This window comes from Diadema setosum, chromosome 10, assembly GCF_964275005.1.
Source record: "Diadema setosum chromosome 10, eeDiaSeto1, whole genome shotgun sequence".
NCBI classification, from domain to species: Eukaryota; Metazoa; Echinodermata; class Echinoidea; order Diadematoida; family Diadematidae; genus Diadema; species Diadema setosum.
In genome coordinates, this window is record NC_092694.1 from 26,116,281 (window position 1) to 26,134,492 (window position 18,212).

General features: G+C 36.4%; 1 protein-coding gene across 1 annotated transcript in view; it reads left to right on the plus strand.

Annotated features, from left to right (window-relative positions):
- The first annotated feature begins 4,059 nt into the window (after positions 1 to 4,059).
- The window catches only part of LOC140233887 (contactin-associated protein like 5-3-like), a 33,728-nt gene continuing 19,575 nt past the window's right edge, over positions 4,060 to 18,212 (plus strand). Inside the window, exons 1-13 of the mRNA XM_072313974.1 lie at positions 4,060 to 4,307; positions 5,235 to 5,320; positions 8,417 to 8,536; positions 9,328 to 9,469; positions 10,212 to 10,358; positions 11,157 to 11,279; positions 12,090 to 12,163; positions 12,584 to 12,688; positions 13,232 to 13,361; positions 14,255 to 14,269; positions 15,076 to 15,099; positions 15,700 to 15,795; positions 17,493 to 17,713. Coding sequence (XP_072170075.1) covers positions 4,220 to 4,307; positions 5,235 to 5,320; positions 8,417 to 8,536; positions 9,328 to 9,469; positions 10,212 to 10,358; positions 11,157 to 11,279; positions 12,090 to 12,163; positions 12,584 to 12,688; positions 13,232 to 13,361; positions 14,255 to 14,269; positions 15,076 to 15,099; positions 15,700 to 15,795; positions 17,493 to 17,713 — 1,371 coding nt within the window. The 5' untranslated portion in view covers positions 4,060 to 4,219. The remainder of the gene's footprint in view (positions 4,308 to 5,234; positions 5,321 to 8,416; positions 8,537 to 9,327; positions 9,470 to 10,211; positions 10,359 to 11,156; positions 11,280 to 12,089; positions 12,164 to 12,583; positions 12,689 to 13,231; positions 13,362 to 14,254; positions 14,270 to 15,075; positions 15,100 to 15,699; positions 15,796 to 17,492; positions 17,714 to 18,212) is intronic.

Genomic DNA, 18,212 nt, shown 5'->3' on the forward strand with positions numbered 1-18,212 from the left:
TTTTTAAACTAACCGTGCATAAGCATACTCCTCGTCAAACATGTGATCAATAATTATGTGTGTGTGAAGTTAGTGAGTTCGCTAAGGATTGTGTAACTGTTTTTCTCTATAATATGTTTGTAAGTTCATGAATTACGCGATGCATCCGATTCATTACTTTTGCATCGTTTGAAAAATTTGAATGAAAATTTGATAACTATTCAATGCCATTTTCAATTTTTATTTTTCAAACTTGGGTTATCATCAAATTGAGAGCGAACATTTTACTCTTTTCAGTGATTCTGCACTCATCAATACAAGTGATACTTTTCATTCATTCATTCATTTCAGTTTATTTATTTCCATCATCAAAAAGAAAAGAAAAGAAAAAGTTGACATAATCCAAAGTGATACAATTTTTTTTTTCATTTCTCTTACACTCGTCTGATAAAGGACTTTTTTTTAATACAATATAAAGTATATACACGAATGATGTCGTAAAAAGAAACAATGCACTTTGCCATGGCAACAAAAATAGTAAATAATCACAATAATGGAAAACAGTGTTCCACTAAAAAAGCCAAGCTTGTAAGACGTGGAACACTGATATAAAACAACAACAGCACCAATTTGTTATACCAATAAAACATATTCATTTTAAATTCTTCTATATACCATTGTACATTTTACCAAGGAGGTTGAAGAGATGGAGTAACAACAGAGTTATTCCCTTTGATCTATGTTCGAAGCCGCCGCTCAAAAATATTTGAAGCATGTGCCAAACAGGATCTGCCGCGCCGATACGAAGACAATTGACTCGTGTCTCATTGCATTATCACCAGCCACTTTCAAAGGAAGATATGTTTTTGTGATGGTAATTACTTTTCGCTATCCCTTCTTATAAAAGGTAGGTAGTACAGACACGAGGATGCGCGAACAGAAATTGAGGAAAAAATGTTGAAATGAAAATGAAAATTACTCGACTGGGCATACGCGGGCACTAATCTGATATATCTATCAATAAAGAATTATACTTGAAGATTATTACATATTAGTTTCATTTGGGCAAATTAAGTCGAAAAGTAATAAAACAGCTTTCCAGGATGGTACAGTTTTAAACATTTTCACATAATACAGCTCTGATTTACACTTTTGCGCAATTTTCTGAACGGAATTGACTTTTGTTTTACATGCTTTATTATTCAGTGAAATGTCATTTCATTTAATAAGTAAATAAGCAAAATATGGCCAACATTATGATAACGTTCAAAATGAATCTTCAGATTGCTCAGCAAGACGGCGGCTTGGAACATCGATCTTCAAAGGCACAAGTGCACCTGTGGAATTCTTTTGTACATCAATAGAAATCTGACAACTGTTTGAATAATTACAGCCAGTTGGAACTCCATGTATAAAACCTCCTTGATTTTACTCATTGATATAATATGATGCTGATACTATGAACAATACTTACTAGGATTTTAGAATGCAAACGTATAAACTATGTAACATATCACATTGTGGCACAGACACTATGGGGCCAGGTATGCCAGGAAAATTGAACGGAAAGGAAGATATGCAATCGGCCGCAAAAAACATAACGACGACAACAACAACAATAACACAAAACACAGAAATAACAGAACTTGAGGAAATGCACTCAGACAGATACTGGACAACGAAGAACGAGGAAAAAGGAGCAAGGAAGAATAGAGAAGGAAAAGGCGAGGGAAAGGGAGAGGGAGGGATGGAAAATGTCTGTGGACACACTACAAAATCTCAAGGAAAAGTGAAACATGACGGTTTTTTTCATTGAACAGAATTAACTGATATATTTAGAAAACAAATATTTTTTGAGTTTATACTTAAATGTAATTAACTTCACAGATTCTTTTAGATCATTATCTGAGCTATTCCAAACTCTGGGTCCGGTATAAACAAATGTATTTTGAGTGTGTACAGTTCTCACTAAGGGAAGATGAAATTCTTTAGATTGTCTCGTGGGATAATTATGTACGTGACTGTTACAGTGAAATAAAGAGTAAAATATTTTGGGTAGATGGTTGCAGTTGTAATTAAACATAAATCGACCAAGTTGAAACAAATACAACTCTTTTATTTTCAGAATTTTGTGTTCAAGGAACAGCTTGTCAGTATGTGCTCGGATAGGAAGGTTAAAAACAATTCTGAGCGCCATCTTTTGCAGAAGAAAAAGTTTATCTATATAGCAATGTCGAATATGTATTCCCCCAAGCAAGAATTCCGTAATTCAAGTACGGCAATACCAAACTTGAATAAAGTGAATCAAAGCCGAAGAAGGAAGATAATATTTCAATCTATTCATTATGCCTATGTTACGTGCAATTACATTGCAAATATTGTTTATGTGACACCTCCATGATAAATTATTATCAATACAAACACCTAAGAATTTAATAGAAAAAACCTCTTCTAGGGGAGTTGTGTCAAATATAACATTACCTGGTAATCTATCTAAAGAATTACTAGAAAACATATACTTTGTCTTCTCAATATTCAGTGACAATTTATTTGCATATATCCATTGTGACACATTCTTCAATTCATAATTCAGAGTACTTTTGAACATGATAACTATTATCAAATTCATCGTATATTTCAGTTTTTTTTTTTGTGTTTCAGTATCTTCCATCTCAAGTTGACAGATGAATATGACATTGCCTTTTGCATTTTAGTCTTCAATTTATCATCTCGCCCACTATGTACTGACAAATAGATAGCGGAGTTGTTGGTTATAATCCACGATAAAGAGCCGTCGAGACCACGTAAGGCACTGTCCCAGAGAACTACAAAGCGCCAGCTAGCGGCAATTATCATGGAACTTTATAGGGATAACCCACAGAGAATTTTCCCTTCCTCTCTACCACAGTCGTTATAAGCTCTTTGGGATAACCCCTACTCTGGGCCTGACTTTTAATTGGCCCGCAAAGTAGTGACGTCAGTGCTCCGCCACTCATACTGGAACGGCTGGCAGCAATCGATAACTACACCTCATAACGTCTTTCAAGATTTCGCCAGACTCGTACAAGTAATCGATTTCCGTTGCCATCGAATAGAAAGGAATAAAAAGAGACAAGTATTGTCATGCACACGTACTATGAATGCCTTTACAGATATCGATTTTGGTCAAACTGCGTCGACTCGCGAAAAGTATAACACTTGCACAACAGTCGCCATTTTGCTACAGACTGTGCAGGCAGCATATTTCTGATTCGTCTAGTTGTTCATGAAGTTACTGAAACACCAAAGATTCTGGGCCGGGGGAAAAGGTTGGATTTGATACAACTGCAATTTTACCTTAGTATGGGAGAATCCATTGCTGCCTTTGTGCAGCATTGACCAGCGAGATAAAAGAAAGAAAAAAAAAAAGGTAAGATACTCGTTGGGATATCACTTAGACTAGATCTACAGATTGCCTTGAAGAAAGTTTGTTCTTCGATTGCTATTAGTTGCCTACCAAAAAGGCGTGCAGTTCTTCTTTGAAGTTTCTTGGTCTTCTTTAATTTCCTCGTTTACTTGTTTCTGCATTTGAAACACATCATTCGCATGGCACTCGATCTCTTTGGAATTTTTTTATCTGCACGAATTTTTAGTGTTTGTTCATGTTCAGTATAAATCCCTACACTGCTGTCAATTGCAAAATTGTTTTACAAGGGATAAAGCTTAAAAAACCCCAACAACTAAAGATAATAAGATAAAACTCCTTATATAGCAAAACCTGATAAAAAGCATGATTGACTTTTTCAACTGATTGATTTTATTTCTTTTAATGGTTATATTACTTCGAATGGATAGAGCATAGAAATGTATTTAGACATTTTTAGTTTAGACAAGTTTCATTCCACTCGAGTTGGATATAATAAAGTTAGGTATAATATCGTAGTTTCATAGTGATATCTCTGTACAGTGATGTTGTGCGCAACCCTTACATGTGTGGGATTTGTAAATGAGATGATAAAAAGCATGTTTTCCCCACACACATAGTATAATCTTGAATCTTAATCGCTGTTATCTTCTCCTAAAGATGCCTTCGAAACACGCCGCTCGTGTTGCCTCTCCGCGCTCAAAATGTGAAGGCGGCCGGGGCGTGTCAGCATGCTCAGCCGCAGCTGCACTGTTGAGCGTCATCGTCTCCGTGTTGGTTCGGCTCCCCGGCGCTTCGGCCAATGCGCCAAGCTGCAGCTCGGCAGTCCCTCTCGGCATGCAGAGTGGCTTCATTCAAGACTCGCAGTTGTCAACCAACCACGACTTTGCTTCTTATCCAACATCGGATGGTCGCATATCAGACGGTAAGCCTATATAGCAAGCCCGCGTGTCATGTTTCAAGGCACTACATTTTGGACAATACGTTTAAGTGTAATGACAATGTTCTATTCTTGAACCGTCCAACCTGAGGGCATCTCAGTATTGCACACATACATCATGACACTTTCAAATTTATTGACAAACATGGCAAACTCTACAGTTATAACGCGTAGTTTGAGAATTTCATTGTTATGACTTACACCTGTACATATATAATCAAAACAAGAACAACAACAACAACAAAGACAGAGAAGAGGATTCTTTTGCGCACAGTACTAAAAGAAACATCAGAATCTATAGACATGGTAGCCTGACCGTTAGTTCACTTGTACATAATTATTTAGCTATCAAGTCATTCAAATTCAAGAATATGACGCTATGTTTACGTGATACATCGAACCTTTGATTGACCAGCATGACCATCATCTACATTCATCATTACTTTTCACATTATCGACATATAGTGAGGATAAAAAAGAAGGTATCCTCGACAAATCTGCTGTATTAAAATTATTGCTATAAAATAACAATTTCAAATTTATATTGCGCAGTTTCTTTAGGAATACGTTCAGCTGTATACATAACAACATACAAGTAATCAAAATAAAATGAAGGCAGTCATATCAATAAGCAAATAACATGAACCTATAACAGTTTATTCTTAGCTTAGAAACTTACAATGAAATAAAAGGATACAGAATTAAAAAGCATAATGCTGTGACGATCCACTCATTACAGATACTTTTATTATTGTGATAATGATTATACTGTAACCTCTGTCGGTGTTATAGTTATTAGAATACTATTGCAAATATTTTCATCACGCGTGGTCTCACCTTTTTCTGTCTGACCGTTATTTTTCCTGTTATTTTGCATCGAGCAACCACTATCATCTTGGATTATATTCGCAGACCTCAATACAGCCTGGACCGGAAACGGAAATGTCGGAAGTCCACATTTTCAAGTGGATCTTTTAGCACACACTATCATTACAGGGGTAAGTGGGTTTAATATACAAATAATGACTGCTATGAGGGGCACAGTTAAAATTATGGGCCCAAGGTGATGTGAAAACCTGGTCCATAACTATGCCCGAAGCGAAGCTGAGGGCATAGTTATGATTTTCACATCACCGAGGGCCTATATAATTTTAACTGTGCCCCGAATATCAAGCTGTCATTATTTGTTTTATATACTGAAAATATAGATTCCGAAATATAGATACCGAAAATATAGATTCTAGTCTCTTTTACAGCACTCTTAATCAACGCTGATCGACAGCGCGGCAGTCGTATCATTGGTGCATACATATGAGTGATCTATGTGTACGGGGTTGCGACTGTCTCCAAACCTGTTTACAGGGCACAGTTGATTCCATGCCCCGGGCACAGTAAATCATGACCTCATTTTGATCAAAAATGGGGCACAGCTATTTTCATGACTCCACTTTTAACCAATCAGATGAGAGGAATCTATATATGAGGTATATAATACCTTTTGTCGCATTTTCTTTTGCTTGTGGCTGATTTTATTATTCTTGTCTCACATTCCTCAATAAGTTTTTTAAAAGTTAATAAACATCATTAAAGGTAGGGAATCCCATTTGCACGCCTTAAATGAAGAGTTGTATAAATACAGTGGTATGTTGAAGAGAGTATCATTTTAGAAACTCCCATAAAGTATTGAAAGTGGAAGGCAACATTTAGTACATTTTATTGACCGTTAGATTTTGAATCGAATTGTTTTCGGGGCTCACCGTAAATTCCAGTACATTACTAGGCTACCTTTGCAGACCCATGTACTGCATGTGTGTCCATCATGTATATTTTGTGAAGAAAGTTCATCAACACTTACAAACATTTCTGTATACATTCTTGCCACACACTCTACAGTTTTGTATATGTTATTACATCAGCTCTTGTACTTTTAGATTTGTGTTTATAGATCACATATACAGAAGAATGCAACAAAAAGGCTTAAGTGTGGCTGACACACAGAACTACTGAGTAGTTGAGTTTTGTGCATTATTCAAATTGTAGATAACTGTTGACTTCCAAATTTCTAAGCAGTGGCCTAAGCAAGTCCCCTGAGGTTCATATTTATTGTTTTGCTGCATTTTGGGAGGTCTGTAAAAGGTATCCCCTACCTTTAAAGGCCAGCTGATCGGCATGCAATTTTGTTTCTGCCTGCATGGTGGTGCATTTCTGCTGATACGAATAAGTTTTCACATCACAAATTCCGGAATTCGTCATCGAAGTAATGTAAAGTCATCCATGGTTTGATTTTCCACACCTACCATGCTCCCCTCCGATGGTGTCTATTTCATCTGAATTTTGATAACGTGTCACAAAGGGCAAGAGAGTTGTACTAGGACCGGAGCTATAATGTGTAAAGTACATGTATTACTACTTTGACTTCAGATTTGTAGACCTATTCACATTAGTTAAATGTATAGGAGTGTGCGTAATGGATGTCCATCAGCTACTAAAACCTATTTATCCCGCTGAGCTCGACCGTACAAATGCATTGGAACCATTATGTTACCTCAGTTACAAGAACAATACTGATTTTGTATGCAAGTTCGTTCATGAGGAACCTCATTGACATTGTATACCGCGAGCTGTTTATAGCAAAAGGGATATGGAAGGTATTTTCTATATCCCATTCATTGGTAATGACTCATTACAATAAAACTCCATGCAGGTACTGTTAGATGAGTGTGATAGCTGACGCTGTGTACAGTAATTTACACAAATGTCATCACTATTTCAAAAAGGAATAAAGAGTCCAAAAAGTAGGAATTAGATATAACCTGTTCATTCGGATTCATAACTTTCCCTTAAAGACAAACCGACATAGAAATATAAGAAATCATTTAGTACCATTATTCATTAATTGCCACTTCCACAAGTTATGTTATTACATATTGAAGTCTCTGATAAAATAAACGATATATAAATGTTGTATGAATCACATGCAACAGAGCTGGTTTATCTTGATCCGATTTGAATGCTTAACGTTCGAAGTTGTGTTCCTATAAAATGTGACCCTGCACCTCAAAACAAACAAAAAGTCGCCAGACATGAATTTTTAGTTAAGACCATATTCTGAAAGAGCAGACTTTAAGCTTTAAAATGATGTATAACTCAAATCAAATGGTCTCTCCTAACCTATCTAAATATTGGAAAGAAAGCACAAACTCAGGAAAAGTGTGAACTGAGAAAAGAGGCTCTGAAGTACAGTGTCTATTCAAGCGCTTAATCTCTACCAAACCGTGCTGGCTGTTCGATGAATGGGACAAAAAACACTAAGTAAACCACCAGAGTAACAACAATGAAGGGATTATCAGATTAAACTGAAATTAAGCATGCCTCATTAACACATTCTGTCCATAATTGATGCCAACTTTCAAAACAGTAGCACTATTCTTTCAAAAGTTATTAGAGTTGAAAGTGAAGAGTGTGGACAAGGTTTTTCAGAAATGAAAAAGGGATTCTAAAGACACACCTAATCACACTATTCTACCAAAAATGTTCGAGATAAACTGCTAAAAAACACACTTTCCTGCCCGTTTTATGATACCAAATTTTAGTATAATGTAAAAGAAGACCCGCTCTTTCAGAAAATATGAAAAAGTCAAGTTCGGCTAGGTTGACCCATTTCACTTATTTTCAGTCCTCACGCAAAACCAGTGTGTGCGACTTTATGTTCGTTTTGAGGTGCACGGTCACAAATACACTTAAACTTGGATGAATGAACGAATTGAAGGTATATCCACCTGATGGCGCAGAATTGAATGCCACTTTGTGTCATTAAATTGAATGAATTTTCCTCTAAACTGGATGAAATGGACTCTAAAATGAATGACATGAAACGAATGTTAATGATGAAAGAATTAAAATGAACCGTGTGAGCAGAGCGTTGACGAAAATCACTTGAATTTGAGCGCCTTCTTTTTAAACTCGAATGCAAATCGGATGAAACTGGGCGGGAAAACCTACACCATAGTTTGCTTGCTGGCCTGGTTGGTCATCGCTTCTTGTAATGGAACAGTTGAATGACGTCATGTATATTTCATGTTTGAATCCACCAGCTGATAATGGAAGGACGAATGGACTCGGGTGAGACGAACAAGCGCATCCTCACCTTCTCCATATCCTACAGCAGTGATGGCACGAACTTCATTGACTATGAGGAGAGCAGCACGGTGGTGGTAAGAAAACTCTCAGAACTGTAATCCTTTTTGTGCAAATGAATCAAAGTATACGACGATTTTACTCATACAATTGATTAAATCTGGGTGTGTCAGACTTGAAAGAGAACTCGTTTGTTAGTGCGTTTCTGAAATTCGTTTCTTTGATGTTACAGAAAGTTCATATACACCGAAAAGAACTTCTTCGTTAACAAAAATGGTTATTAAAGTGGTTAGTAACTTTCCTTAAGACGGCTGGGTTGAAAACCTCCATGTCGTGTAATGTAACATCCAACTATTATCAATACACTTTAATTGTCGACATACAGTAACAAACGTAAGTAGATACTTGCATGCTCACAACTTGCATGAGGTAATGCTAAAGGACCACGTGTCTTTGTAAGGGTACACTTTTCATGGCATTATATTTGTTTGGGTGAAGTTTGATTTATTTCCGCATTCAATCAATATGCAATACAAATTCAACACAAATTTCAAAATCACAACGAATAGCAAAAAAAGAAAAATCTTTAATGCAGTGATTTAAAGTGATAACATAACATTAAAAAAGAATAAACATAAGCGACAGTGTTGTGCAGTGAACATAATAGTAAAAAAAAGATACCTTTTTTTCTAGTAAATGATTATGACAAATTAATAATTGATCACATTAGACCATCGTCGCGAGCTGTTAAGCTGAAAATGGATGGGGCCTCGTTATGCTGCCAATTGATAAACATTCAACAGACAGCTTCTTATTCATTCATTCATTCACTCTTTCACATATTTATTTCTGTACCATTGTGTTGCAGGTCTTTGACGGAAACACCGAAGAGGGATCAACAGAAACCATTACGTTTAACAACCCCATCGTGGCGCGGGTGATCAGAATGGATATTCTCACCTACCAGTCCAAACCCGCCCTCAGACTTGAGTTGTACGGGTGCTACGAGAGTAAGTTTGATGAAAATCATATTATTATATAAATAGAATTGGAATGGTGTAACATTTCTGGGTAGACGAGGGGGGGGGGGGGTTGGGGTTGAGAATAATAGAGTGAGTGTTTGATGGTGGATAGGGCTGTTAACTCCTAATGTGTTTTATATCCATAGATTTCATTATCCACGAGAAATCTTTTTTCCAATATATTATGTATACATTGTAAGTTAAAACATTTTGTATGACCTTATTATACTTCTTTTTTTTTTTTTTCGTGAAGAGTTTTTTATGCTTCAGGATAAGGGCAAACTACTGTATTTTTTGTCTTATTCAACCCTATCCTTCTTCTAATGTAGAGTATTCCTGCAACGTAAACGCATTGAGAACGAAGAAGAATAACTATTCAAGATGGAATAGAACCTATTGTATTCATTATGTGAACATGTGCTATGATCATGAAGTCAAATTGACGCGATAACTTCAAGAAGTGCACTTTAGTGCGTTACTTTAATGAAAAACCAACCAACCAACCAACAAACAAACACGCAGAGTTCTAACTGGTCTGTAAATGTAAGAAAAGTAGATCGGCAAACATGAAGCATTTTTTTTTTGCTGTATTTTCTTCTTTTTTTTTTTTTTACAGCCAAATATCTGCTACACAATATAAGGGTAATAATATGGTAATATGAGTGATTACAATAATAATATCGTAATTCTAACATTGGTAATGTTGTGGTGGTGGCGGTTGTACTTTTAGCTCATTCGTGCGCCGAGTGGCTTGGTTATACAACGGTCATGCAGGATACTACTGGATACTTCTGGTCCTCTTCGTCGTACGCCCGCGCCTACTACAACGCCACACACGGCTACGAGAGCGTCTCCGTCTGTTACGACGATTCATCTGGTGAGTTTACAAGCGCACACGAAAAAGAAAGAAAGAAGGAAAGGCGTCGGAGGAGGAAGATGAGGAGGAGGAGAAGTAGCAGTAGAAGAAGGAAAAGGAAGAGGAAGAAGAAGAAGAAGAGGGAGAAGAAGAAAAGTAGGGAAGGAGGAAAGAGTAGGAAACAGACGCTTGCTGCTGCAGATTCTTTAATTGACGTTGAATATGTTGTACATCTGACTGCTGACGATAGGCATTTAGCGGGAATATCCAGACTCAGTGTTTAGACATACATGAATACCGCTAGACAAACAAAGAATCTCTACTGTTATTTTAGACAACCATGCCTACCATACCAACGTTTCTATAATAATAATTTATAAACATGCAAAATTTTATAATCTGAAGGACGCTATATCAGTATTGTGAACAGGAATGGTAATTTTTCCGTGTCATACATAAAACAGAAATGGTAGAAATTGTTTCGAAGAACCCCTGACATATTGCAATAATATGATTATATCAAGTTATAAGGTAGACAATGATATCAATCATGTAACATATCATGTAAGAAATATCACTCCCTATCATTACATTACATGAGGTTATAATTATACATAATATGAGTGTTGCAACTGATTGACAAATTGACGTACATCGAACATCTCGACGGAAGAATTTCATGAATTTGAATAATATGAGTGTTGTCTTGGAGAGTAATGATGATAATTCAAAATATTATCACTGGAGTTAAAGAATAAGTAATTCTCTAGTGTTTTGACAAATAATTGACATGGTTTACCTCATTTTCTTTCCACTTAGACATTTGGGACTGCACCTCTTCGTTGGGGGTCGGGAACAACTGGATTGATAATTCTCAGATGACTGCGTCTAGTTCAGCCTCTGGGTATGAGGCGTGGAAGGGTCGCTACGGACCGTCTGGAGGTATATTGCCGTGGTTATCTCACCATTTCCATACAGAAGATTGATAACTTGTGATTGAATCTGTTCGACTGGAATTAATTGTGAAAATCACGGAGATAACATTTTCGTGACTCGTCCGAGTCGCTTTTTCAGCTCTGTCTGGGGGTGAACATTCACCTGTGATGGGCTTTGTATTGGTAAAATCCGTCGAGCAAGACAGAGCTGAAGAAGTGACTTGGACGAGTCACAAAATGTTCTATCCGTGACTTTCACAATTAAACAGATTGAATTACGTGTTTTTGTAATACTGCCTGGGTGAATCAAAAATACATCGATGTATTTCCAGAGGATTGTTGAGGAGAAGAAATGTTAAGCTGTTTTTGTAAACACTTGGTGTGGAACTAAAATTTAATGTGCTAGTAGTTGGAAGAAGTTGAAGCAATTGCGACTTTATAGGTCTTGCAATTTTCGTCTTCTTTTATTTTTTCTATGAACGTTCAAAGTAAGGGTTATCAGCGTTAATATAATACAGGGATATATTTCACCTTGTGGGAATTGAGATTGGGTGCTTCGTTGGAAATAAACGATTCTTTTCATGACAGCACATAATAATTGTAAACTTAAAATCAGTTTCAATGAGTTTCAAAAATAATTATGTATTAATGCAAACGGACATTGTACGAAGTAGTAAGTCAGCTTTGTATTGTATGATACATAACGCTTATTGATTGTGTCTATGCAAGTGTGTATGTGTGTTTGTTTGGTCGTTTGTTTGTATTTGTAACAATTCTAATGTTTTATGTATCAAACTTCCTGTGACTTACTCTGCAGTTTGGATGCCTTCGTCAAACTCGAATTCGGAGTACCTCCTGATTGACCTATCGGTGGATGCGTACATAAGTGGGGTAAGAAGTTCTAGAACGCAGTGCTAACAGGCAATAGCAGAATTAAAAATATCATGTTCTGTTACATTTGCAGGAATGCGCACAACTTTCACTTCTGACAATTTGTACAATAGATTATTCTCAGGCTTTGCCCATCAGCAAATGCCAAGATCATTGAAATAATTATTCTTTTTTACAATTCAAAATAACTTCACCAAGAGATTTTGAAGCTTTGAATGGGAAAGACCAGTGAACATGTGTCTGCTTTAATACTGGATGTGAGAAGAACAAATGAGCAGAACCAAATTCATTCACAGTCTGCATGTGTACGGCACACAATGGCAAGGATGATTTTCCATAAGAGCGGCAACTTATCATAAGATTTCTTTACACCATTGCTCCCATACAATCGTGTTAATTCCATGTTTCGTCACATTTCAGTTCAAATCTCGCGGAGACCGCGACAGCTCAAACCAGGCCGATACATTCTACATGACATACAGCAGCGACGGAAGCAGCTACAGTTCTCAGACGGAATTCGCTGAGGTAACGCAACCAACTTGTTTTTATACGGAGGGAACACATAGAAACTCATTTTAATGTTGACTCTTATGTGGAGTGGGAGGGAATAGACTGAAAATATGTCCCCTCTCGGACATAGTGAGATAATTACAGTTGGTGACGTGATCTCGATTGAGTATCATTGTTCAGTTTGATCTGATGAAACATGTAAGAGGAGTGGAAGACGTGTCAAAGGTTGTCAAATTTATATTTGATTTCTTATATTTGGGTATTATTGTGTACTACCCCCTGCTTTACGTTTGTATCACAAGTACATTAATTTTAATCATGTTTCTTTATGAAGTCATGCCGACACTTATAATATATATTTATATATAATTATATTCACTTTAACATGTTTTGTTTTTTGAAAATAAAACGCAGAAATACAAATGAATTGAACTGAACTCGCATCGCTTTTTTTTTTCGAAATGGAAGAAACTATTTTTGTAGAAGTCTAGAATATTCGTTCACGAGACTATTCTAATCAAATATTCTCCACCTCCCCCCCCCCCCCCACAACCCCAGCCCCAGGATATTGACACCTTTTATCTCTACCAAACTCCGATGTCGGGTCGGTACATCAAATTCACAATGGCTACCTGGACAAACAACATCGCTTTTGCCGTGGAGGTTTATGGCTGTGGTGATCATTTGCGTAAGTGGCGTCATAATATGCATTCTTTGCACTTTAATTTGTTTTTTTTATTTTTTTTTCTTTCACAGAACATAACATAATATGGGAAATTTCCAAACGATCTTGTGTACACGATAGCTGACTATATGACGAAAATTAGACGTAATTAGCGAATTCGCACAAACATTTTGTTACATAAAATACACAAGCATACCTACGCGTGTGCTCAGCTGTTAATCATTATCATAATTGTTTAGTGTATTGGGAAAATGAGTAATGGCAAACAATCAATAAATGATGTGAATTTGTAAAAAGAGGTATATATTCAAGAATCGTTCACACAAATCGCTAACGATAACGTAGACACTTCGGCTGCATTGCCGTCGTCGCCAAGTTGCCACCAGATTTAAAGTGCACCGTGCAAACATTTTTCCGCTTTCTCCCAAAGGTCTATACGGCCAAGTGTTCAGTAAATGACACAATTAGTCAATAATCACAGAAGAATTGAGTTAGATGTCTGCTATGTATGTTTATATTTATCGCGTCCAGCTTTTAAATCTTGTATTAGTGATGATGGTAGTGTCACAGTGTTGATGTCTATCATCAACAGTGACGTCATACAGTCTGTAGTTACCATTTGCTAACAATTTGCACGAAAAGACAGCCTATGGTCCATGTGAGTGTTATTTCGTCTAATCTGCACTTTGAAGAAATTCTGATAACCTCCACATATTTCACATTATTACCTGACGAGATTATTTTTCTTTTCGCTGAAAAAGGAAGCATGATAGTAATACTCTTCCTGAGATAACTTCACGCTAAATCTTCATAACATATTTACTGATTTTGAAGTTACAAGCTAATGACATTTTCTTTATATTTCACTGTTTCTTTTGGTCCCTCCGTTATTGCAGCTACCGCTTTTCCGGGTAAGTTACCTTACATTATACTTGTCTGTCGTATTGCCAAGGCCTTGTTACTTAGATATGAAAATATGTCTTCCTATCTTCAACTATTTTGTAAAAGAATCTGTAAGGGGCTTGCGGAAACACCATACGAACGAACTGACATGTTTTCATGCATGTTTTCCGCATTCATTGAATTTAGAATACAAACACACAAAAATAGTGTTGTACCCTAATTTGATTATAACAAAAAAGAATGCATGTCCTGGAAAGGAGATTACTTTAACAGTACATGACTATTGTACTAAGCAGCTGCTGCCTGCATCATGGGTTTCATGCTTATGCTACAACTGCGCTTGCTATTATACATGTCTATAATAATCACATTTGTTCATTTCTTGTTTACGCTGTCTGTGAAACTTCTAAAACAAATTGACGTAACTTAAGGCAGTAAGGCGCACCATTTTACAACTGGTCAGTCGCCAATTTGTAGTTACGCTCATCGTTTAAAAGAATACAGATGCAATGCACATTTTCTTATTTAATGCATCTCTACAAACGTGATACAAACATGAGTTTGGGATGTCTTATTTAAACGGATATTTATACTATTATGATCACATAATGAAATCCACAAACAATTTGCAAAAAGAAGTTAAATGCTTTGACTGTCATCAAGTATTACAATGAGAACAATAATTAGAGATAAGTTATAAGCATCACAGTTTCCCTCTTGAAATGGTATAAAGCTTGAAAAAATTGAGATATCTTAAGGAATAAGACAATTCATTGGAGTTGTATTCTTATTTCCACTTCTCCACTTTATACAGCTACAACGTCTGCATCAAGTGGTGGTAAGTAATCGTTTCCTCCTTGCTGTTGTTTTCTTTTTTTCCGGGCTTGCTTTTGTTTTGTTTAAGTGTTTGTTTCTTTTAGCATGCCTTCTATGGTCTGTCCTTTTGGGCTCTCTGCAGATCTGAGTCTTAGGAAAAAAAAGTAAAAAAAAAAATAAAATAAAATAAATAACTGCAGTCAATAAAAATTATGGCCATGGTGTTGCATGGTTCAATATGTACTGCCAAGTATACTGTTAAGGACCCCCCCCCCGCAAGAGAGAGAGAGAGAGAGAGAGAAAGAGAGAGAGAAAAGAAAAAAAAGAACAACCCACAAAAACAAAGGGAGAATATTCATACGTCATGAGCGGTCTTATGAATAAAATTGTCTTTTAAATAGCTCCCATGAATCAATGACCTTTATGACGGTACCATACCAACGTAAAACATTTTTTAAAGAAAAAATAATCGTTTGCATTTTTAATGTAAAACACTTTTGTGTAATGCATATAGATTTTTAAGTCATTGTTCAGTGTTTTTGTTGTTGCTCATAAGAACAATTTGTGCGTTTGAAAAAAGAAAATCTAGAGTTTTTGTATGACCTTTGACCTTCCCCTCCAGCGGCTGAGTGTTCTGGCTCAGAGGGATGGCAGAATTTGGATCCTTATGGCAATGGCACCATAGTTTACACATACTGCGCCAGACTCACAGACCAAGGTAAGAAAGAGCAGAACTTTTATTTTGTTTTGTTTTGTTTTGTACCCCTAGAAAACACGACGCTCATTAGGAATAAAATAAGGCTACAACAAGCAATACATGATGTGGGGGAAAAGAAGCAGGGCATTTTTTTTCTTTTTTTTTTAACGAATGAGAGCTTAACGCACTGTCTTGCGCATGGACACTAAAACAGCCGCACAAACAAACAAACTATCAAAGAAGCGAAAGGGAAAATTCACAGGCAATTTCAAGACAGCATCATGTGATGACTCTGTCCAAGTGCCTGAAGGCACACTTCTGTAACTCATTTTGATGTACCTATAGCGAGTTTGTTCTTCTCTTTTGTTTCCTTTCATATTGTCAAAACAATATGAAGATAATCTATACTGCTTCGTCTTGAGGACTTGAGCATAGTTCTTCGTGGTGGTTTTCTATTTTTTTTTTTCAATCCCTTGTTTTATTAAACACCTCAATCTGTGTGTATTTTCAACAGACTCTCAATGAATGTATTATGATTATTTATCACCATTATTATTAATAATAACAGTAAAATCAAGTCTCATGGATATTAGCCCTGTAATACATAAGTGCAATATTTTTCTTTCTCCTCAGTTTGATTTTTTTTTTTCACTTAGCGAGTTTAATAGCATAATGCAGTCGGGTGTAGGAACTCTGAGGTTACATAGCATATGAGTGGTCATTCCGTAACTTTATGCAATTACATGCAGGAAGTTGACACCCCCCGCCCCCCCCCCCAAAAAAAAAGAAAAAGAAAAAAGTAACGAACTGTGAAAAAGAGTGATTAGGCTGGAAAAAAAAAGACTAAAAAATATGATGTGTAAAAATTATAACCTGCTTAAATGTAAAAGTTTCACAATTTCTTACATTACATAGTTTCGCAAACCCGATATCTTCTACGTGCCTAATATTGCAAGGGCGATTCTAACGTGTGTGTCTGGTGGCCGCTGAGTGTTATAGTTATCTTTTAGCGGTTTTCGTGGCTCATTAGAATAAAACGAAACAATTCATTATAATAATCATCAGAAACTTCTGTATCTGGCAAATATAATAATAGCCTACCGGCATATCTTTGCCACTTTATCAGGCCTTCATGGCAAAGAGTTATGTGACCCTGCATCACAACACCACCAAAAAAGTCGTCAGACATAGATGTTTTAGATAAAAAACAGCAGATTTTGAAAAGGCTCACTCTAAGCTTTCGTATGTAAAATAAGTCAAAGCAAATTGACTTCCCTAAGCTATGTTAATAATGGAAAGAAAGTACACATTATTTTAAAGTGTTACTATATCATTCATTCATGAATAATACCAACTTTTTAAGTAGTAGGATTATCAGATAAAAAGTTATTAGCAATGAAAGTGAAGAGTGTGTGAGGGGTTTTAAAAGAAATTCTACCAAAAAGAAATGTGTTGGAAAATATGCACCCCCCTCTATTTCCCATCCATTCTATAATCCCGAACTTCTGAATTGTGCGTAGTAAAAACATGATTCTGTCAAAAATATTATACATATCAAAAACCTCAAAATTAAGTAGATTTACCCATTTTGCTTATTTTGAATTTTCACATAAAATCGAAGCGTGTGAGTTTGTGTTTCGTAGATTTTGTGTTGCGTGGTTACATTATCTTATGTATATAACTTCTCTCTTTGTGTTTTTCTTCTTTTTCTTATACAGTATATCAAACATGCAGGGAACCCCTAGGAGTGCAGAGTAAAAGCATCATACCAAACACGCAAATGACCGCTTCGAGTTTCCGATGGAACACCAACTTCGGACCCGGGAGGGGACGGCTTCATTCGAATGAGGCCCAGTACGGCTGGGTGGCGGGATCTGACGACACGAATCAGTGGCTGAAAATCGACCTGGGACAAAACACGGTTCCTTTGATCACAGGGGTGGGTAACCATGGTAACCACAGAACCAACACAAAATTCCCCATTAGACACGGATTTTTCAGCGAGGGGCAGATTGCGAAAGAGCAGACTCTAAGCTTGAAAATGAAGTATAGCTCGATTCAGATGGACCATCTAATCTATCTGAATAACGGAAAGAAAGTACACACTGGAAAAGTGTGTACGGAGAAAACAGGCTCTAAAGAAAAGGGTCTATTCAAGAGCGTAGTGTTTACAAACCTGCAAGCTGTGCTCTGTACAATGAATGGGACCCCCCCCCCAAAAAAAAAAACAAAAAAAAAAAACAACAACACAAAAACAAAAAAAACACAAAAACAAAAACAACAACAACAACAACAACAACAAACAAAACAAAAACAAAACAAAACAAAAACAAACAAAGTAGTATGATTCCATAGCAACGACAATGAAGGGATCATCAGATTAAGCCGTAATCAAGCATCGACACATTCTATTCATGATTACTCCCAACTTTCAAAAA